Raw genomic sequence first — 23,467 nt, 5'->3', positions numbered from 1 at the left:
TCACAAAGACGTGACCCCTGATCTGTCCGTTACGCGCGGGTGCCACTGGCCGTGGAATTCGGAAACGGGTCCTGTCGTTGTTGCATTTGCTATTATGAAATTGCAGACACGTGCTAATGGTGGTTCTGAAGAGGTCTGCAGCTACTTGTTGGGACATTATAATTTGTGGACCCAAGACCCTAGAGGGACTGTTGGTCGCTCAATGCGCCTTAAATGCTGCAGCGTCTGCTGCAGTTACTATAATTGAAAAACATGTTAATAGAACAAAAAGATTTGTATGCCAATATATCAATTACTAATGCTTTCTCTTCAAGCTGGCAGGTCTCTGCTGTAGAGTTCAGTCAGTTCCTTTATGTTAGTAAAACAGGCAGCACATCTGTGATTTGATGCTGGCAATACTAGTTTAGCTGACTGAAAAGAGAGTCTGAGATTACGAATACGGAATATGTATTCTGTGTTTATTAAAATATCCCTATACCGTTACATTATGTGTTTAGGTACATGTTCCGTCTTGACATTAATGGTAACACAACAGGTTGGCTGATCAAAAAGCCCGTATGTTAGAGCAAAGTAGACATTTGAGTCTACTTTCTTCATTAGATCATTCAATTAAAAACCTTTAAACTTCAGAACTGCACTGATCTGCACTGCAACATCTTGCTTTGCTACAACTATGGATCACTCAGTGAATGGCTGCTAACATCTGCACTCCATGACTTGAGGGAAAGGACTCACCACATGAAGCTCTCCCCAGGGTTGTAGTCCACGACCTTAGGGTTTTCCAAGAACTGAAATGCTTTGCCAACAGTCTTTGATGTCTTTCCCCCATAGTTCACAGTGACATCCAGCGGGACAGACAGCATGTTTCCAGAATATGGGCCCGTTTTGCACTGAATCTCCTCGGCAAGCTGCACTCTGCAAGGCAGGGAAAAACACTGATGACACACTGAAGTAGAGCAGCGCCTGCACACAGCGATAAATAATATCTGGCTAGGATGATCAGCACAAGATGTGAAGTCATGCTAGGTTCAAATAAATACACATTATCTAAATAGATCGCATCTGATCTGAGTGGAATTAGCAAGGAATCCAGCAACATGAGCTGAACTGGACTGGATGAAGAGCTGCAGTCCCTTACTGTTATTCAGGATTCCACTGTGTTGTGTGCTTAAAACTGAAGGCATTAACAAGTTATAAGCCATGTAACATCTGCGAGCTACAGAGCAGGCACCCTCCCATCTCATCAGTATGAAATGCTTTAATTCAGACTGATATCATCACTAGCGCTTTCCACTCTCCTAAAACTGCTGTATAGCTGCTATATAAAATAAGCTGACACTGATGGAGAAATGCGTGATGTTTACAGAAGGGTCTTTTCTAGAAGAAGTTCTAGGACAAGAGTAAACCATTTTCTTTCATGATTATGAGCTGATCTATGACAAAATACCAAGAGACAAACCAAACACTTCCTGTTAAGACACGTTGTTTATAATTTAATAATGTGTTAACTTTCTCCATAATCCCTTTTATCGGGAAAGAATGCTGTTATATGTTAGCTGCTAAACAGGTCTTTCAGACTAGGTGTTGCAGGCTCACTTAGCAAAGCCTGGAATTACAGCTGACCTGCCACCAGGGGCTGCTAAAGGCCTCTAATCACTGTAAATAGACACAGTGGGTGAAGATAAATTAATTGGATAATTGGTGAAGGGTTACAAGACATTCTCACAATTATATGGTTAAAGGCAATTAAAGGAGTGTCTGGTATATAAAGAGCTGTTGATTGTTGGATATCAAATAATCTCGGAAACCGAGAGGATATTTTGGCTGCTACGGTCTTTCACTGCATCCCTTAAGCCACCTGACAGCTGGGGTCTGTCACACTGGGTTTCAACAGGGAGCACGTCAAAAACCAGGGGGGGGGTCTATGCAGCCACATCCCTCACTTTCCGGTCTCTCCTGCAGCACTGCTGCCAGGGCTGGGGAGAACACAGTTCCCCTGACCTAACGGCGAGCTTACTCTGTGCACTCCACGTCGCCCACGGTAATCTTGAGATCCTCTTTGGTGGCTGTGTCCAGGTATTCCCCCGAGATGGTGATTACTGTCCCCCCTGCCATCGGGCCCTTGTTCGGGCTGACCGCTGTTGGTACAGGATCCTGGAAGTGAAGGGCAGAAAATAAACTCTATAACGCAAAGCAGGCGCTGGCACCACTGCACACCAACAGCTCCAGCACGACTTGACCATTTTTTAACAGATAATGTATTCCCCATGTTTATTCGGACGTGCAGATATTAGCCACATTTCATTTCATTCATCATTTTCAAGTCCCACCTTCAGACTTTTTTCGTTACTGAAGTTAATTCCATGTATTAATGTTTTGTGGCACGAAGCAACTCATCCTGCTTTGATAAATTCCAATGAATCTGGGACCAGATAACCACAGTTTTCTTTTCTGAAGCTGCAGTTCACACTGTTCCTCATGATGTCTCGCGTATGGAACACACTGGTATGTCTCGGGCATCAAGTGCTGTTCATTGACATCTGCAGCACTGCAGTCAGCTGCAGGCAAACCTTTAATCCAACATCAAATTCTTGGACTTCTGAATTTCACCACCTTTAGTGTTCCTGTTAATTAGTAAAGGAATACAGAGCTAATACTACAACACAAAATCTGTCTTGCACAGTGATCTGGCCAAAGGCTCATATCTGCCACAAATCTGAATGTGGACACTGTTTTGAGTAAAAACCCTTTGTGTAAAGGGGTACAGAGCAGGCCCTGGTGGGGTGTTCTTACCCTGTAGGTGAACGTTTCCTTAGACGATCCAGTCTTCCCATCGCCTACCTCCACCACCACCGTACCCGACAAGCTTCTGGGGACGGGGCCGATCTCACAGATGACGCTGGGAAGAGAAAGTGGAGTTCAGAGTGGCACAGCGGACTGAGGGGAGGCGACCCGTAATGGCCACTGTCCAGCAGGGTTTCTAGGTCTCTGTAAAACTCTGCTTCTCAAGAACAAGGCAAGGCAGCACCTTGTCCAGTTAAGCAAACACTGAGTTCAATGAGATAACCTAGGGCTCAGGTGGAAGGAGAACCAGAAGCCTTCTCTCATGGCTTCTCTCTCAGGTTTTAACTGCCTGAGATGACATTACATCAGGGCTGCAGGATTTCCATGTTTCATAAAGCCTGAAGAGCTGGAAATGGTGGCAATAATTAATAATAATTCCTTACACTTCTATAGTGCTTTTCTGGACACTCCACTCAAAGAGCTTTACAGGTAATAGGGACTCTCCTCCACCACCACCAATGTGCAGCCCCACCTGGATGATGCAACGGCAGCCATAGTGCTACAGAACGCTCCCCACACCCCAGCTCTCAGTGTGACAGAGGGATGAAGCCAGTTCACAGATGGGGATAATTAGAAGGCCATGTTTGATAAAGGCCAGGGGGAAATTTGGCCAGGACTCCAGAATTAACACCCCTACTATTTTCGAGAAACAACCTGGGATTTTTAATGACCACAGAGAGTCAGGTTTTATGTCTCATCCAAAAAACAGCGCCTTTTTAAAGTATAGTGTCCCCATTACCAAACTGGGACATTAGGACCCACACAGACCGTAGGATGAGCGCCCCCCTACTGGCCCCTCTAGTACCTCTTCCACCAGCAACCTTAGTTTTTCCCAGGAGGTCTCCCATCTAGGTACTGAGCAAGTTCACACCTGCTGAGCTTCAGTGGTCTGCCAGACCACGACGGACACCCTTCCCACAACCCACTGCTCTCTTGGTACCATACCTGGTGGACACTGAGTATCGCTCTGGCTCATGTTTGCACTCCACGCCGGCCACCGTGATACTTCTAATGTCCTCCTTGCGGATCCCCAGGTTGGATCCCTTGATGGTCACTGCAATGCCCCCTTCCAGAGGCCCGTAGCGAGGAATAATCTGGAGCAGAGAGCAAGCTCACATTAGCACAGCCTGAGCGCCACTCTGCAGTTCTCCAAGAGACAGCCCCACATGGGGCTGTCGCTGAGAATAACACTAAGACCGTTAACCAAGAAAGGAAAGGGCATAGGAAAATCCGTCATAATACACATTATGACATTATGTTACTTCCTCCTTCACTAGTTTCTTCATTGTTCGAGACTTTCCATATTGCTGTGATTCCCAGTCTCTCTGCAATGGTCCCAACTGTAAATTTCTTTGCTCTCATCTTCACAAATACTTGTTTACCTGTCACAGACAACTCTCTGGTCTTCATCTTGTTTTGAGCCATCTAACTGAAGAGGCAGGCCAACAGAGTAAACCACAGAGGTTGTTCATTCATTGCTCTTTCAGGCTTTCACAATTCGTACAATACAATGGAACAACTGAGCATTCTGATGCGCCCGCCAGCTATTGGTCCTAATAGGAGGGGCTGAACACAACAAATGACACCGTTGTAAACATGTATGCAAAATAATACCCCAGAAACAAAAGCTGAAATTCTATACTTTTGGCTCACATTAACCTTTTTATCTAAAATAAAAAATGCTCAGGAAAGAGAAAGCTTTGGCGAGTAAGTCTGAAAATAAAATGAGATACACTTTAGCTCATATTTACATTTAATGTGATGTAAAGAGCCCTGATTTAGGGCATCTGCTAAAATAATGAAAAAGAAGAACAGGAACTTTTAAGCATCCAGCAATATAACAGAGCATGTCCCTGACAACCTCACTACCTGAACTGACACCTTCACAGAAACAGACCATTTTCCTGCTTCCTGCCTCCTGGTTTTGGCGATTAGTGCCCAGTCAGAATTAGATCAATCAGCTGCCAGGGGACTCTCCGGATCGGACCCTGTGACCCTCCGCCGCTCACGAGAAGGGGACAGAGCAAGCCCCGAGTACTCACGCCTGTGATCTGGGGCACGGGGCACTCCTGTATCTCATCTGAGCACAGCTGCTTATAGATGCAGGAACTGGTGGTGCCACACCACACGCAGTTGTACTGCGGGTCTGCGCTCTTGCACAGGCTGCAGTCCTCACGGCCAAACGAGCAGTTGTACAGAGTCACTAGGAAGGGAGGGATCGAGAGGTGGTGAGAAAGCAAGCAAAATCACAAGTATTCATTTATCATTTAGCAAAATCCTCAAAGGCACTGAGTAAGTCAACCCAGTGGGCTTCTTCAGAATGAACAGTGAAACATGAGCCAGAGGGCACAGGTGAAAACTACATGAAAGTGCATTAAAACCAAGAACATGTGGCTCTTCTTTACCAACAGGCTTGCGAGAGCGCGGGACATGCCATCCGGTTAAGTCTCTGAAGCTGATACCCTGGCTGCTTTCAAGAAAAAGCTGAACAAGATCCTTGGGGCAATTAGCTACTAAGAACCTACAGTAACTAACGAGATGGGATGAGCCAAATAACCTCCTTTTAGTTTGTTCAAGGGGAACTGCAATGGCACTTTTTATATTTTGGGGTTAGAAAGAATCGGCATTGATGAATGCATTTCAAACTGCAATGGAAGTAAAATATTCACAGTTACATGAAAAACCTCCAATTTACATCACAAAATAGACCAAATTGTCAGGTCTGAGCAGCGCTTCAGAATGAGGCAACCAAATGTCCGGTGCTGTGAAGCGGCCCTTTTACATTGTAAACAAGCAGGCTTGTGAATACATCTCTTTTAATCCAACAGAAATATAGCTCTTGAGTTCGAAAAGGTTTTGCCTACAAATACACCTTACTTGTTAACTGTTTATGGAGATCACATTGGAGCATTTCTGCAGTGAAATATCTGCTGCACAACCTGTGCTTATATGTTCGTACATCCATTACGTCAGTCAGTACAGTGACTAGTGAGCAGGAAGGGCCACAGAATTACCATTCTTGCGCTCTTGCGAACTCTTGCTCTTGTCCGTGGTGAGACCAGCAATGTTGCCACAACATAGATAGCAACAATACAGTACTTCCACAGAGTTCACAATTTTGTGCTTAATTCAGAATTTGTACAATTTTGCGACGCCGTTAATAAATGTATTTTGTGACCCAGATTTAATAACTGGTCTGAGAAATAGAGACTGTAGTTCCCCTTTGACTGTCTTCTGCTCTTAAAATGAACACAAACAGCACCAAGGGCAGTTGCCTGCACTATCCTTGGGATCAGCAGCCTGTCACTGACTGTGGTGAAGGAAACGCACATGGAAGAGAAATAACATTTTCTGTGCAACTGCTGGCAGAGAAAAGGCTGTCCCCACCCTCCAACAAAACACAGGAGGCAAAACCATATCAGAGTTGAAGTATGACGATTTTATATGTGTATAATATGTATAACGTAATAGGTTTATTCCATGCTGAAAAGAGAAGAAAGAAAACCTCACCTGAAGAGGGCTCCACGGTCAAAACGTTGTTTCCTTTCTTCTCTTTTCAGCATGGAATAAACCTTTGACTCGATCCTTTACAGCCTCCGCATGCTGAAGCAGCACCCCACCTGAACTAATATGTATAACTCCATCCTTGCTTTGAGGTATGAATAATAACTACCAAACTAATTAACTGATCACCTGCAGAAGAGCCGACTCACCATTCAGAGTGCTGTCAATCCTGTGATTAGTTCCATCCTCTCGTACATAGAACAAGAGATCTACTGTCTGGCCTTTGTCATAGGAGAACTACACAGAACAACAAGGGCAAAGTGTTTGTTACATTGTTAAATATGCATTACTTCTTGAATATTTTGTAACGTTCTGTCAGAAACACAGCACAGAACCTTACTCTAAATGCAGTTACTGACCATAATATAATCTGCAATATCTGAAAATGAAAAATTAAACTTTTGATTTTGACACTCTTGGCTTTGTTTTGAGCTTCAGCTTAGCTACAGTGTAAGCATTCAGACTGGCAAATGTTTGTCTTATTATGAGGTTCGGTGTTCCATTGTCGAACCTGTAAAAACGGGCCTGGATTAACTGCTCAGCTCAGTTGAAGGCATGTGGAAAATGGTACCAACTGCAGCCACAAGAGGGTGCGACAGCAGCAGACGAATATTCCACATATCATGAACAACAACAGAAGGAATCTTGATCTTTGCCTATGGCAGGAGTATCACTAGACTGGGAATTACTTTTCCATAATGATCAAGGAGCTCAGTTGGCACCACAGTGAACCCAGCTGGCGCCAGAACTCCGTGAGGCAGCTGAGGACGATCTGCACGGCATCACTCGAACCCGCGCCGCTCCCTCTGCTGGTGAGGGAGGTCAGGGCTGCCGGGACAGCCCTGCTCTTTGCAGCTGTGTTACTTGTGTGACAAAGAGCAGCATTACAGCTCAATCGCCACAAACCCTCCCACTGTCGGGCCTGCCCAGTGGCTCAGTGCAGCTCCAGCTCTGTGATCAGGGTTCGAGCCTGGGTCACGTCGCTAACGATGCACAAAGAGGCACGGCACTGTTGGCTGAGCACTGCCGAGAGTAGGGTGGGAAGAAGAGTCGACCAGAGCGGTCTCAGCTCGAGGAGCCACAGCGCCCCCCTTGTGGCCACCTGGGTGACTGCAGGTGTGCGGTGCTGTGGGTGAGGAACACATCTCTCCTCCAGGCAGCAGTGATTCTCCAGTACGGGGGTTTTCCAGCAGGTGACATGTTAAAAAAATGAGGGAGTGAGGACAGGCGGGCTGGAAAAATCTCTTCCCCTTTCGCCCCTCTGTGTTGCCGTGGGGATCTCAGCCGGGTGTCAAGGCGTGAAAAAAAACACAGAGCTGGCGATGCCAAATCAGGGGGATAAGGTGAACATAAGGGGCGATTCTAAACTACAACAATGCTAGTGGTTAAAAGACCAGCTCCATCTTCAAGGGACCAGGGTTCGAAACCTGCCTGAGCCCTCCTGCTGAGCCCTTGGTTTGAAAGCTCAGCACACGGACAGCCAGGTCTGAAGAGACAGGGCTCAGTCCCAGTAATGCGAAGTGAAGTGAGAGGCACAGCTTGGAATGGAGCCAGCAGTCACAACGCCTGAGGCCTCACTGTAATCTCTTGTGAACTTCTCCCAAGCCCTGAAGTGGTTTCACAAACAGCTGTATAATCACGTCACCTGTCAGAAACAGATTCCAGTGCAAGACCAGGCCAGGAGCCTGAGGCTGACATGCTGGCAGGTTTCACAATACATGTGGAAGAAAAAAAAACACCCTGATCTGAGAAAGCCAGCTCCTCCGGAATCAGCACCCCTATTCTTGCCGATTTAACGGCATCAGATTTTAAATGCTACAACTAAGCAAGATCGAGATTTATCATGTCCGGCACAAAGCTGGCACCACAGTGTCCTGTATTGCAACACTGCCGGGTTGGTGAACTTGAGCTCCCTCCATCTGGGTGTTGATTTAGACTGCCTAGATTCAAATGCAATAGAACTAAGTTATGTTTTATTCTCACAGGTATTAATCCTGATCATTTTCTGCTCATTTTGACAGCTGACTAAATATTTGACTTCAATTTTTATATATACACTGTATAAAAAATATCTATATATTTTTCTCTCTCATCATACCGGTATGCCTCTTATTAGTTAATGGGGTCATACTGCGTTAAATGCATCGTGTATTAAGTTGTGTCTTTTACCTGCTGGCAAAGTAAATTTCCCCAACTGGGACAATAATGTAAGTAAGGTCTGAAATTTTGAGCCCAGAGTGTCAACTTCCTGGTTCACCTACACCACCTACATGAGCCGACGTGATGTTGCCTTTCTGTAACATCTGGGCCCAGGCCTGCTGGCACCCCAAGATTGAATAATTCCGGGCGATCATTACAATAAACGTGACATACACATTTAATAAATTCAGAAATGTGCAACCGATTCTTCTACCTAAAAGCAATTTACACATGTACCCACAGTTATGGCAGTGAAGCAATCTGAGTGGAGTACCACACAAGTACCTCACAGCAATGTTCCACTTTACATTTGCGCCCACATGCTGATGTAAAGAACAGAATAATGACCTTAAAGCCAGGAAATCTGAAGCTTGAACCTCCTGTAGATGTGACGTCCTCTTCACCCTCCATTAACTCTGTGCCAATCTTAAATTTTTTACCCTAAAGAAGAACAAAACAAATCTGGTATTTAAAGGAGCTTACCATGTAATGCAAAGAGAACAATATTATAACGAGTTCCAATGAACACAGTAAAAACACTATTCTTAGACGGCTCCTTTCATGTGCTCAAAGCCTCTTAGAAATCTTTATGGTTCTGTCAAGATGACAGAAGTGGAACACACACACACCTTACACATAGTATTACTCACAGTAATTACAGCGGGTGAAGTATTAGAGTAAACACAGGTGCATGTTAACCTAGTCATGTACCGCCTGTATCGCAAGGAATGTCAAAACAAGATAAAGCTGATTTGTATTAACAGCTGCAGCAAGCTATTTCCTCCTGAGTTCAGTGTAGAAGTACTGTAATCTACCGCAAAGAACAGGACAAAATCCCTATAGTGTTCAAGAAACCTCCAACACGCTTCACATGAACCCAGATTGAATATACATGTTGGAAATCCCTTACAGTCAGTGTGGTCAGCTGCTCTTCTAGTTTAAGACAACGATGCAATGTGACTGGGAGGTTCAGCGCCATTCGTTTTAACTCAATTGTCAAAACCTGCAGAAGTCTTTACAGCTGGACCCTGACCCAGTGCCCATACTGGCAGCACGAGTGGGGTTTTGCAAAGTTCTGCTAAGGTTTAAAGCCAAAACAATATCATCAAGTAGAATATGGCCCCAGTGAAGAGACTATGAAGTCTTTCAATTCGTGATTCAGGGTGACTGATGAAGTAGAGGCCAGTGATTACATTCCTAATTAAAAACCAAACCCTTTTAAATAGAGCATCTCTGTCATCATGAGTAACGCTCAGTTTTCAGGCCCTGCTTTGTGGTGAATTCAGCGCCGGCTCAAAGAAAGTGCATGTGGCTCTCCGGCCCGAGAGCGAACCCAACGCCGCGTCTAATTAGCGAGACGGCTATGAAGCCTGCATTTCTCAACCGCTGAGGACAGCCCTGCACAGCCTTTCACATAAATAGTATCACCCACATGACCACCACCGCAATATAACAAAACTAATTAAAAACAGCAATAATACAGACCTGTGCCAGATTACCAGCTGGCAGATTATTTTATTTAGGTTATTTTTTTTCCTTTAAAAAAAAGAACAATTAGTTATCAAAATGCTTGTCTCCTTACCTGCTCAATGTCCAGATTACGGCCCACAAAAGTGATGGGGGTCTTATGTCCTACAGGGATCTGTTCAGGATGTGGATTCTCAAACTGGGGACATTTTTCTCCCTTTGCCAGAAAACAGATAAAAAATGAAAGGCTGTTCATGTTTTCATTCACCTTTAACCCTTTCATCACCACCCACTTTTCCCACCTGCCTCTGGAGTCTGTAGCACTGGCCTCCATGTGCTGACAACCTGATGTCAAAGATCTCTCTAATTTGCCTTCTGAACACAGGAGGAAAATAACTTGATTCAACCAAGCCAAACATTTTATTTACATTGTAAGCATCAGGAATCAAAACCCATGCTCCCCCAGAGAGCGCCACATAATACCTTTGTTAAACAGAGGACAAATAAGGACTAAAATGTAATTTCTATCATTATCTAGTTGATCATTTCAACTTATGTGTTTTTCCCTATATAAGTAACATGCCAATAATCTTTACCAAGGCATTGAAATGAGGAGTGGGTAAAAAGTGAGCTCATTAGTTTTAAAGTATAATGCATTAAACAATAAAATCTTAAGACTCAACTATGAAAATGACAATCTTTAATAGAAGGTAGTCTGAAACATTACTGAACATACATTGGTAGGTTATCATGCTGATTAACACTTGTTATTAACTGGGTTGATCAGCAAGGGCCCTGCTGTGAGAGTCACAGGTTAGTAGCATGTGGCCACTGCTGCAAGTTAATACAAGCTGCTCATTTGGATCCACATGCTGTCTTATGTGCCTGGTCACTGGTCTCTGATCTCTGAGCCTTGCTTGTCATACATTCTCCCAGCTCGACCCAGAAATGTTCCATGGGGCTCGTATCCAGATTGTGGGTAATCCACAGTATAACTGTCACTTTCCCCTTGTGAAGGTAAGCTGCTGTTACACAAGCAGCATGAAGGATGTGTGCTGTGCTGCTGGAATGTTGTCATGTCAGGGTGAGCCCACAGGAAGGACAGGAAGTGAGGTCAATGCAGCACCATGAAGTTAGGTTCCCATCAACCACTGCATGTGGAGTTCTGCAAGTACACAATCCTGCCCGGACTATCATACCCACCTGACATTTTTTATTTTCACCAGACTTTATATTTAACATATCAACCTCACCTCATCACCTGTGCCACTTTCTCTAACAACCTCATCTGTTGTTTATTCTACCAGCACTAACAATCATGATGATCCACTAATTAAAATGACATCAATAACATAGAATCAACAATTAAAGCCATTCTTATGAGCTGATGCCCCTGTTAGGAAGGTTACAAATGAAAAGAGGCCATGTAGCCCACCCAGCCCATGTGACAGTAGCTAATTTACCTGTAGCCCTCATCCAGACATTTCTTTAGAGAAGCCTGGGTAGAGGCTGTGAGGACACAGCTGTGCCACTTGTTCAGGACTCTGCTCTTACCTGTGTGTTCCTGATGATGTTCATGTCGGCAGAGGTGTCATCGCTCTCGCTGCAGGTGTGCGTCCCTGTGTTCCACTGACAGTTCCACGAGCTGGTTACACACGACATGCACCTGACGTGTGCAAACAGAGAAAAGACACGTGACCTCTTGACACCTGGACAGCGTACCGCCACAGAGATGTTCTACAAGCGCCTTGCACTTTCCCCAATCAATACTGCCCAACAACAACACCATTTCAGTGATCACCTTCTGTGTCGCCCTGACAAAAACACACACACACATCTGGTTCTTTGTCCCAGGGCTTGAAAAGGGCAAGTTTCCTGAAAACCCGTCCTTGTGTGTTCAGGGCTGTGCCCCTCTCTCACCATCCCCGAACCCAGTAACAAGCACGACAGCTCCGGTGAAGCAGCTGCCGGGCGCCACCGCAGACGGGGCTCGGTGGGGGGGCACTCACGGTGTGTTCGGGTCCTTCTTCATCGCCGCGCTGCAGTCGTAGAACTTGTACTTCCTGGCGGCGATCTGGACGGACCCGTTGACGGAGATCAGGGTCACATTCAGCGCAACGAAATCTGAAAACAGAAAAAAAGGCTCCCCTGAATAAAAGCGCGCATGGTGGTGGGGCGCGTGCCGTCTCCAACCCTCCACCTCTCTTCTGCAACAGCCTCCCTGATCGCCTCAGACAAGCAGCTGCAGCGGAGACCTTCAATACATCTTAAAAGTTCCTTAACTTCTCTTCTGAGGTTTTTTTTTTAATGAGAAGCACATTGTGATTCACCGTAATGAGGTGCTATATAAGTTAAATGTATTATTATTTATTATTAAAAATAAATGAGCTGATTAAGAATGAAAGGCACTGAACAAACACACGTTTGTGAGCTAATAAGTTACCTGGTCATATACTGAGCTAGCATAAAATCTGCAATTTCCCTCACGGGATCAATAAAGTATCTATCTATCAATAAAGTATCTATCTAAAACCTTTGCTTTAGACTTGGCACTGGTAATTAAAGCACACACACCACCCCTATATGTGATCAGACCAATTTGTCTATAGTACCTGTGAGCACAACCTTTGTTGCGCCGCAGTCTTTGCAATTTTAAAAGGTCCAGTACAAGAAGGTCAGTACCAACAATTATTTCTAATTAATCCCAGCAAGCACATAGAAAGAAAGGTCAGGTTTTGCACCAGTGCTAGACTTCGTCTAGAACGGATTACTGGGTGCGGGCAGACCAGCTGGGTGTCAGCTTTACGCTGTGAGATCAGTTGAAATTCCCATTGTTGCCAGACAAGGCCAGTACAGAGACAAGAGTGTATGGGAAGTCAATCCACTGATGTGCAGAGCCTGTATTCTGTCTCCGGCCCCCCAGTGTGCAGCAGCAGTGAGCTGAGGACGGGAGAGATTACCTTGGTTTCCAGGAGTTGGAGGGATGAGGGAGGGCTCAGGGAGAGAGCAGACAATCTGGTCATTTTCGTACCGAGCTACACTCCAAGACACCCCAAAACTACACTTCAGCTCGTCACTGTCCTTAATGGCAGGGAGAGGAGAAAGAGTAAGGCGCACCTGGCAATGAAATGAAACAGAAGCTTTACTTGCACATGCAACATATCGGTAAATTCACATCACTACGGGTGAGGGCCAGACACAGTCTTGTTTGAAAATCTTGAAAAGGGGTTCGAGGGAATAGCTTTGTACATTCCACACTGAGAAGGAGAGAGGAAAGACGTTTCGGCCGTGGAGCCTTTGTGCTCACACGGATACGTTACTTTACAGGAACGACGCCCTAGTAAACGGGGGAGCACGGTTCAGGGAACACAAGAGGAAAAAGGACTCAATCACAAAACACAGACTGCGGGCAAGCTCTGAGCCAGCTACGCCTGAGATCCCCCCCAGATCACCTGGCTGGGAGTGGTACAAAGCACCTAACACATCAAAACATTCCACTTTCTCAAACACAAATTCACACAAACACGCTTTTTGAACTTTTCGGTTTGCTCAATTAACCCTTTGTTAAAAAGACGTATCCAGGAAATCCCCAGATTCCAATACAATGAGACGAATCGTAGGAATGTGCAAAGAGATATTATTATTTATTTGATCTTTACTGCTCCCAAAACAGAAAAATGAATCTAACTGATAGTGAAAGGCACCCCTGTTGCTCTGAACCTTAAAAAAGAAACATTTAAGACAGCTCACGGCTACTCATCCTGTATTCCTCTCATTAGGAGCTCTAATGAGCTTCAAACCATACTGGTAATTCATGTTTAAGGAGGCATTCCCATAAGTTCCCAGTCCCAGTGACAGAGTTCTTACATTGTCTGTCTTCCTGCGGCTGAGGTTGGGTGGGTCGAAGCCTGTGATCTGGACACATGTCCCACTGGGGCTCCAGATCCAGTGGTTGGCCTCCTGGGCTCTGCTGCACTCTGCCTTCCTGGTGCATCTGCAGGGAGAGAGTCTGCTGGTCAGCCTGTACTGCACAACCAGCATCACCAACAGGCTAGATCACCTACTGCCTGTACTGCACAACCGGCATCACCAACAGGCTAGATCACCTACTGCCTGTACTGCACAACCGGCATCACCAACAGCCTAGATCAGTGGTTCTCAAACTGTGGTATGCGTGCGGAGCGCCCCCAGGTGGTGCGCCAGATGACCCTGGAAATGTGTTGTGTGCACTGAAAAACCGGGAATTAAAACTTGAATAATTAAAAATTATGCACATTTTTCATCTGTAATTTACTTATTTGGTTTCAGAAAGCTTGAGACAGGTTTTCATATTTTCTATTTTAATAAAATTAGTTTGTGTGTCAAATACGCAGCCTACATACTAGCTACATCGATACAGCACGCGCTAATACTTGAGTGTTCATACTCCTCTGTACCTTTCAGAGACGCAGCTTATCGCCACATTCACCAACAGAACAAGTGATCGAAAATTAATACCTTGCAAAAATCAAGAATCATGTCATGTCATGCGGAGGATTATACATCGGCCACTAGGGTTACCATATTTGAACATCAAAAAAAGAGGACACCCTGAGGAACTTTCCTATTGCCTTATCTGGGTAGGGGGTCGGGATGGAGAGGGTTTTCAAAATATCCCACATTTATGTTCATTGGTAAACTAACTGTGATGATGTTTAACTGTGTGAAATCCATAAGTCCCCTCTGGTGCAATAATGGCATCCTCTGTTTTGCTGCCAGATTTTACAAAAGAATTTGGCAATTTGGTTGACGAATTCTCTCCTCGAATTGCCTTTTTGTGTTTGTCCGAGTCAACGCGAGCTTGCCACGGTCAAGTACACCTTTATTTGCCACGGAGACAAAAGTATCAGGCTTCCACACCAAACGTTCAGCTTCCCAGTCTTCTCTTGCCACAAATGTATTTTATAGTTCAGCATGTGAATTCACACTAACGCATTGGCCTGGTGTTTAAGGGTAGGAAAACAAGAAACAAAACTGGGAGCCTTTCGAGGGAATGCTTCTGCACTGCACAGACTGAGTAAAGACACTGATATTCCATCATCATCATCAACAGTCTACTTTATCTACAGTCTATACTGTACAGTGAGCATCATCAGCAGTCTAACTTACCTACAGCCTGTCCGGCACAACTGTGTGCAAGGCCAAACACATATATAGTAAATGTAAAAAGAAACCTTGCGTTGAAGAAGGGCTAATACTCCAAGAGAGCTGTTTGTTAGGGTATGTCTCAGATCAGTACAGGTAAAAAGTAGGGACAGAGGTCCAGCACACACACAAGATAAAGGGGTCAAGATCATTGACCCCAGACCACTGTCCAGCACCCATCTGAGTCTCACTGTTTGCAGAGATCAGCTACGCCCACCCCCCCCCACCACCGTCCTATCTGTCCTGCAGGCTGGACTCACCTCCCCTCCATCACACACCAGCCACAGTACGGGTCCTTCGGTGCCACACAGGCCTGGCAGCTCTTTCTCTGGTGGCACTGCTGCACGGGCAATCGAGTGATCTGCAACACAGCACAGCCCCGGCCGGGGAAGAAGATGAGCCCTGACGCCTGAGCACCTTCAGCACTCAAGGGGCTAAATCACACCGCAACACTGTGCTGAAGAATGGGAGGGAGGACTACTCTCAGGCTTTTCTGAGGTCCTCTGTAACATTCAATCAAGAAATTACAGCTGAAGACTTGGCCATGTCAAGATTATGCCATGTGGATTTTACAATCTAAGAGTTTTGGGATGAGATTTTCAAGCTGTGAAAGACAAACTTTACCTTTTTCTCTGTGGTGACGTAAATGTGTTTCCAGCTCTTGGCAAAGAAGAGGTTCTTGTTCACTCTGGTGTTCCCCACAGTAATGTTCTCGTACCGCTTGCTGACGTTGGCCAGATGCACCTGCAGCACAGGGAGGAAGGAGTTACAGAGCCTGTCCTTGCTACAGCGCAGAGAATGGTCTGTGGGTTGGGTCGAAACTCAGCTTTCATGTTCATGTTAGAGACAGAGGACAGATCAGCTGTCATGTGGAATTGAGGAATCCCCACTGAGCTGATTAAAAGTCTTGTTTAATAAACCTATGTCTAAACAACACAGAACTGCACGGTGAGTTCTTGTTTCCCTGTAACAGGATCAAGATCCACTATTCCTGCAGATGAACGGGTCACCATCTAGGCTTTGCCATGAGGTGACCATCCCACTGGGAAAGACAGGCTGTATCTACAGCAGCAGAAGGAAGTGGAGTTCATTGTCCAGGTCCTGGGTATCCAGAGAGATCCATTCACAGCGATCACCGTGTCACACTAAACCACAGGGAACTGGCAGGAGTTCAAGGTGCCGGCCTGTCTTGTTCATGGTGTTGACCCCAGTTGAGAGCTCACATGTTCTCAGCACGTTTCTCACCTTGCAAATCATCCCAGCGCTGGTGCCCAGGAAGGCGATGGAGTGGCCATTCTCCACAGACACAGCCACTGCGGTCAGCTGGTCCTTGCTGTGGAAAACAGCCTCTGAGGAAACTGCGAAAGCAGGCATGCCAGCCAGCGGAGAGGGCAGGAAATCTGCGCCACAAGGGTACTGATCTACCTGGACTTTCTGATGGGCACAAAACAACAAGGTCAGAGTCAACACAGAGGCAGATGACACACTGTGGAGTCTTTACAGCCACTGGTTTTGAAACCCTTTCAATTGGCAGGAAATGGGTTATTTATATCAACAAATGTCTCTGATTTTGTCTTCATGTACAGCACTTGTCTTAAAATGAGCCTGAAAACAATGTATTGACGACACCATCTCCATTACTACAACAGAATAAAAACTGAAAAGTAGAGCAATTATTTGAGAGCTCCAACAATGTATTTAACAAATGTGCAAACTGTGGAATATTAATACCGATGCATTCTAACTTAATTTACATGCTACAGCACGTCACTCTGAAACTGAAAGACAAGCTATTCAACCTCTCTATAAAACAACATGTGATGAAAACCTTGTCTACCTTGCCTTCTCTTCTGTACTACAATTCCATGTTGTTTCTGTGCAAGTTTGCTGTCCGACAGCAAAGTTAAACACACACCTGTATGAGTGTGAATTGTGGTTGTGATCCAAAAAGATTATATACATGTTGGTTATAAACATAGTTGGCCTAATCCAGCTGAGCAAATTCACCACTGTTAAGCAAACTGGATGGACATACAGGTGACAGAACTATCATCAGTGAAGCTGACCAGATTTCACACTCTAACCAAGCACTTCATATCCTCTGCTGAGCACTGGTGACGTCAGTGTCCCCTGGCGCTACTGTCTGTGATGCACATGGCTTCGCCTGTGTTTTCAATATTCCACTGCTCCACTGAGCCACATTTTACAGTATGTAGGAGAAAAACATAACTGTTAAAAAGTTACTTACATTAACCGAAGTACAGTGTAGAGTCTCTGAATATGGGGTGTAAACAGCTTGCTCCCCTTTAATATCGCCTAATTCAGAGTAACAAGAGCTGATGATCTGTGCCAGTCTGGCATTGATGGCCTTCAGCGGGTACATGCAGAGGGCAGAGCTCTGCTGTTTAGATTCCAAATCGGTGCTCATGACCACAAACAGCACCTTGTCCTGGGCCGTCACATGACCATTCCTGCTGGACTGGCTCATGATGCTGGCCAGCTGCTCCCCAGGGGAAGTGATGTAGGCAGCCTGCACCTTGCTATACTGGTTCAGGGCAGTGCCCGCCTCACTGCAGTTCAGCTGGAGCTCCGTGTAGGAGTAGTAATGGCTGTCATTCTCACACAGCCGCGAGATAAACGTGTAGTTCTTATCGCTCTTGCCATTTGTGCGAGAGAACAGGAAGTAGACAAATCCCTCATCCTTGAAGGCGTAGCGGAAGTCGTGTTTGTATTTTAGGCCATAGGAGCTCGTCTGCACAGGGGCCTCAACTAAATTTTCAAAAACCACCCAATCCCTGTAATTCTTAAGAATCCGGGTGCTGATTAACTTGGAATTATCGTGGCTCCCATCATAGCTCTTCCCAACTAAGAAGACAGTCAGGTTTTCCTCCTCCTTCATCAGAGTGGACATCACTCCCACCACTGACACCGTCTCATCAGCGCTCACCACGAATGCCCTTTCCCCTTTGTCCTCACTGTAGTAAATCACGTCCTCGATGTTGGAGAGGTTCAGCAGGGAGCAGATCCCCCTGAAGAGACTCCCGCACACTATCAGGGAGCTGTTGCTCTCGTGCACCAGCAGCAGCTTGTTGGTGTTGTTTGTGGGCTTGGCGTCACACGCCCTTGTGATGGGGGGGATACAGGAAGGGTTGTCGTCCTTTGGGCCCGTTTCCCTGTACTTCTCTTTCTGGAGGACGGAGTTTAACTGGTAGATCCCATTGACTGCGCCCAGATACACGCGTCCTGTGTGTGGGTCCTGCACGACGTTGTTGATGATCTCCTTCTCCGTGGCGAAGTGCTCGTTTGGTTCTGCCACAGCGCAGCCCAGGCAGAAACTCAGCAGCAGGCAGTGAGCTCCAGTCCAGCACCCCATTTCTACAGCAAAAGAGCACAGAGAGTTTTTTTAGAACTGTATCTTAGTCTTGCACCTTTCTGTTCCTTGTTTGCCAACTTCTTCAGACAAGAAATGAACAGAAAGTAGTTTTGTCCTACACACAAGTTAGTGTGTGCGAGTTCCGATATACAGGCAGCATATAATTTAGTCACTCTTAATGTGCACCTTTTACACTCAACATGCCTCAAAAATATATACCATTTCCTGATTAAGGACAAATTATTTCTCATTTTAAAACGGTTGGCTACAGTCAGCAAAGGGCCCCTTGACGGAGTGTTGGAGATGACGCACAAGTGCCCAGTTGCATGCTGGGATGAGTAGCATGACTTGGGTGACACACAGACGGTTGTCTTCCCACGTGTTGTGCTTACTAAATAAAAGGTCTTCATTGTCTGAGTCAGTAACTTATGTTTAAATTGTTTAAAATCAACAATAAAATAAACAAAACTCTAAAAGCAAGCAATTGTGTGTAAAAATCCTCAACTTTAACACAAAAAAACTGTAAATAAAACATTGCCTAACAAAGCAAACCTGTCAGCCTTAACATTTAATAAATAATAAAATTCTGAAGTAAACCACTCAATTATCAGCTAAAATCCTAAAGAAAAAGCATTGCAATGTTACTAATAAGAATTTAAAATAAATGTATGAACGGAGATTAAAAAAAGACAGAAGCTTGTTGCTAAGTTCAGAAGTGTCTGTGGGCACACGACTCCTGCATTTTCCACACCGTTTGCCACCCACCACGATTAACAGTCTCCCCGTTACCTTTCACACGGATAAACATTACCACACAATTAATTTAAAAACTACTTTTAGTACAATTACAGAAAAATCCTGGGTGAATCAATGTGTATGTGGTTTTATTGGGTAGTTCAATACTCTGGTAGGAAGTGGACCCAGAACCCACCCCCTCATTTAAAGACAATCCTGTGGGGAAGTGGATTTTATTTACTGTTTTTGGAATTACACTGTTTTTTTCAGGAACACATCTCCCGGGGGAAACTGAGAACTACATATACAATAAAGGCAAAACGTCTTTAAAAACACCTGATATTTATTAACCAACCGCCTGGTTACTGTTTGACATCATCACAGAAAGGTACTCAGTTTGCACACCCATCTCGACGAACACCTGAATTGTTTTCAGCACAAGTTTACCTTCCAATCCCCATTTGCAGAACTGCAAGACGAGCAAACTTTCACGGTAGTACTTGACGGAGTACTTCAGCACACACACACACTCAATAATACATCTGAACAGTATTTTCTGGAATGTAAACGATTTGACAATATAAAAAGTATTTAAAGACTCGACACTTGATTTTTTTCCAGCTAGTTTTAAACCGGAGTCTAAGCGCAATCTCAATTTCAAGGCAGATCAGCACTTTTTTTTTCTGGCGTCATCACTAGAACAAGCTATACTTGTCGCCGTTTAAGAGCTAAGGGGTCGTTCAGTCTCTTTGGGTTGGATATGTCTTCTCTCTCTCGCTTACCGGCCTTTTCTAAAGTTACCGAAATGGACACGGCTACTCACTTTTCTCCTCATTTGAAATCCCTCCGTGCCTCTGGGATAACTGCTCGAGCTAGGCACATCTTTCCAGACGCGGGTTAATAATTAGGCTTTTAAGTACCGGTTGCTATGCGCCGCAGGTGACAGGCTTTTAAAATCCAGCTTTATTAAAAATGTGGGTGCCGCCTTGTGATGTCGCTAAGCACACCTCTTGGAGAGGGGGGTGACCCAGGGCCATTTTCCGAAGGGAGTGGAGGTGGTGGCGGCGGTGGGGGCTGGTTTTCCCCGAACTCCTTTTTTCTCCCGGAGGGGTGGGGGAAGGGATTTTGGTGCAAGTCGGCAAATGAATTAAAACGTCGTCCAAAAGTGTTTCGACACACTTGAGCGCTTTTTATCGGCTCGTTAAAGCCTTGTCACAGTTACATATTGGAAAAGAGCGACGTGGAATTTACTCAGCGAAACGAAACTATTCCCACGGTTTCGAGAGTATCATTAGAGCAACATAGGTGTGAGGACCTTTGACCCTGTCCTGTCAACACTAACTCTCGTCAGTGATTACTGATTAAAGGCCCTGGCGTTTGCCTACTTTGAATATCGCAAATTCCTCTCATTAACCATTACATACCACTGTTATGAAAGCGGAAATACAGCATCGGCACAGTGCTTGATTCATAATAATTCAGTGTCCACAAAACTAAACAACGTTACAATAGTGCCAAATAACAGTTACCTTGAGAAAAAGGAGATCCTTATTTTACGTAAACTGAAACAGTGGAGTTGTGTCCTACGGGCCTAATCTTTATTCGAATAATAATGAAATTAAAAATAAATCAACCAAACCATAAAACGTGGGTTGTGCGTCAGTGAAACATGTTGATGCCTGTCTTTTATATATATTGTAACGCTTTTTAAAACATTACATGAATAATGTTGAAAGAACTGTACAAAGTTGAAAGAACAGGTTCCTCGTGAACCTAAAACGAATTTCTTGCTGGGTTAATGTTTAAATTGAAACTCGTTTATGTTTGACACAGGTATGCGGGTCAGGCAATCTGCTTTTAAGCGGCTGGCATACTTCCTCTACAGATATTCAACAAGAGTTGCAGACGGATTTGCACGAGCATGATGGGAACAAAAAAGCTCCCTGCACACCCACTCATTCCCGCCCCCCGTTCAGCTTTCACAGTGGATCCTACCAAGTGATCCGAAAAGCCCCATGCGGCGTGTATCTTCTGCGCCGCCCTTCGCCGCTTCAAAAAAAGCCGGCGCCGGGTGCGAGGGCGACGTGCCCCAAAACAGCCGGCCTTGGTAACGCGGCCCTCAGGCTGAGCCTCCGACAGACAGCCAAGCTTTCCTCACGGCCACTCTCTCTTCCCGAGAGGAGAGATCCTTCAGGAAGCACAAGGGCAAATTCCATATAATAATAATAATAATAATAATAATAATAATAATAATAATAATAATAATAATAATAATAATTGCTTACACTTACATAGCGCTTTTCTGGACACTCCACTCAAAGCGCTTTACAGGTAATGGGGACTCCCCTCCACCACCACCAGTGTGCAGCATCCACCTATATCATATTGCACTACTCTGTAGTGTACTGCCAGCAGCTATGTCACCCCTCCTCTCATATCCGGCAGCCCACTGAAGCTCAGCAGGTCTGAGCGAGCCTGGATGGGAGATTAAGGTTGCTGCTGGAGGAGGTGTTCAGAGGGACAGCAGGGGGCGCTCACCCTGTATTTCTGTGTGGGTCCTAAAGCCCCAGTATGGTGATGGGGACACAATACTGTGAAAAGGCACTGTCCTTAAGATGAGACGATAAACGAAGGTCCCGACTCTGTGGTCATTAAAAATGTTTCAGTGTTGCTTGGCCCTAACCAATCATGGCCTAATAATCCTAATAATCCCCATCTATGAATTGGCTTCATTACTCTCTGCTCTCCTCCCCACTATGAGCTGGTGTGTGGTGAGCGTTCTGGCGCACTATGGCTGCCGTCGCATCATCCAGGTGGGGCTGCACATTGGTGGTGGTGGAGGGGAGACCCCATTACCTGTAAAGCGCTTTGAGTGGAGTGTCCAGAAAAGCGCTATATAAGTGTAAGCAATTATTATTATTATTATTATTATTAAAAGAGTAGGGGTGTTACCCCAGTGTCCAGGCTAAAATCCCCCCTGGTCTTTACCCATCATGGCCTCCCAACAATCATCTCTGAACTGGCTTCATCACTCTGCTCTCCTCCCCACTGAGAGCTGGTGTGTGAGGAGCGTACTGGCGCACTATGGCTGCCGTCGCATCATCCAGGTGGGGCTGCACACTGGTGGTGGTGGAGGGGATCCCCATTACCTGTAAAGCGCTTTGAGTGGAGTGTCCTGAAGAGCGCTACATAAGTGGAAGGACTACTACTAACAATAATAATGAAAATGAGGTCATCAGGAAAATGAGTCAATAAAAACTATCTAAGGTATGTCGATATACTTAAGCACATTTCATTCGCCGTGTAAAGTTTGATGCAAGTCATGACTCTGAAAAGAACGCACACCCTAATAAACAAAGTGCAAATGGTTTCTGTACCTGCGACTCTGTTCTGCTGTCAGGAACTACAGCATTACTGACGGCACCTGTACTAAATCCAATCCGCTGGGCAGTCTGCAGGTTCACCTTATCCTCCACACCTGCAGACAGGCCACACCCTCCTTTCCTCTCCAGCGGCGCCTGGAATGAGGTCTGATTGTGTGGAAACACATTCCCGACCTTCAAAACCCTCCTTCTCCTCCCTGCTTCAGGAAACTTTATCCCTGGGAGCCTCCTCCCCGACCACCAGCACAGCCAGCCCTGACTGAGGCTGCCCCCTGGCAGGTATAGTTCTCCCCAGCCCACCTCCTACACTCGAACCTACCGACTGACAAAGGAGCAGGCCGAGGAATGGCAGTGAAAAAGTATTACCCAAAGAGTACAGATTTTATTTTTAGTAGCAACTGAAATGAAATTGTGTATATAGAAATATCCCAGAACCCCGCTTCTAGAGAACCCTGACCCAGTGGAAGACTGGGAGTCCAGGAAAGTACTGGTGAATTAAACAAGCCATTAACTCAAGATAATGCTGGTCCTTCAGGGTTGTGGGGTATACTGGTTTAATTTAACACATCGCCTGCTCAATCGAGCACAATGGAATTGTTCCAGGTCTTAAACAAACTGGTGATTTCAAGGGGAGTAACCAGGCAGTTACTAAATAAACTGCTGGACTGGGGGCTCTCCTGAGGTACTGAAAACCGCTGTGTGGTCCCGATCGCAGAAT

At 45.4% G+C, this 23,467-nt stretch overlaps 1 protein-coding gene across 7 annotated transcripts in view; it reads right to left on the bottom strand.

Annotated features, from left to right (window-relative positions):
• The window catches only part of plxnb2b (plexin b2b), a 113,656-nt gene that overhangs the window by 22,015 nt on the left and 68,174 nt on the right, over positions 1–23,467 (bottom strand). For 6 of the 7 annotated variants that reach the window (XM_088645633.1, XM_088645631.1, XM_088645634.1 and 3 more), the window contains 16 exons: positions 17,507–18,633; positions 16,504–16,692; positions 15,883–16,002; positions 15,519–15,619; positions 13,942–14,068; positions 13,035–13,191; positions 12,084–12,198; positions 11,629–11,740; positions 10,190–10,291; positions 8,956–9,048; positions 6,558–6,645; positions 4,887–5,047; positions 3,790–3,938; positions 2,794–2,899; positions 2,018–2,154; positions 736–915 (listed from right to left, as the gene is read on the bottom strand). In XM_088645633.1, the coding sequence (XP_088501759.1) occupies positions 736–915; positions 2,018–2,154; positions 2,794–2,899; positions 3,790–3,938; positions 4,887–5,047; positions 6,558–6,645; positions 8,956–9,048; positions 10,190–10,291; positions 11,629–11,740; positions 12,084–12,198; positions 13,035–13,191; positions 13,942–14,068; positions 15,519–15,619; positions 15,883–16,002; positions 16,504–16,692; positions 17,507–18,631 (3,062 nt within the window). In that variant the 5' untranslated portion in view covers positions 18,632–18,633. Of the gene's footprint in view, positions 1–735; positions 916–2,017; positions 2,155–2,793; positions 2,900–3,789; positions 3,939–4,886; positions 5,048–6,557; positions 6,646–8,955; positions 9,049–10,189; positions 10,292–11,628; positions 11,741–12,083; positions 12,199–13,034; positions 13,192–13,941; positions 14,069–15,518; positions 15,620–15,882; positions 16,003–16,503; positions 16,693–17,506; positions 18,634–20,189; positions 20,319–23,467 lie in introns of those variants that run through there. The other variant, XM_088645637.1, reaches the window with a different exon arrangement.

Source organism: Lepisosteus platostomus, chromosome 9, assembly GCF_059453375.1.
Source record: "Lepisosteus platostomus isolate fLepPlt1 chromosome 9, fLepPlt1.hap1, whole genome shotgun sequence".
In the NCBI taxonomy this organism is placed as follows: domain Eukaryota; kingdom Metazoa; phylum Chordata; class Actinopteri; order Semionotiformes; family Lepisosteidae; genus Lepisosteus; species Lepisosteus platostomus.
This window is presented reverse-complemented; position numbering and strand designations above follow the sequence as displayed.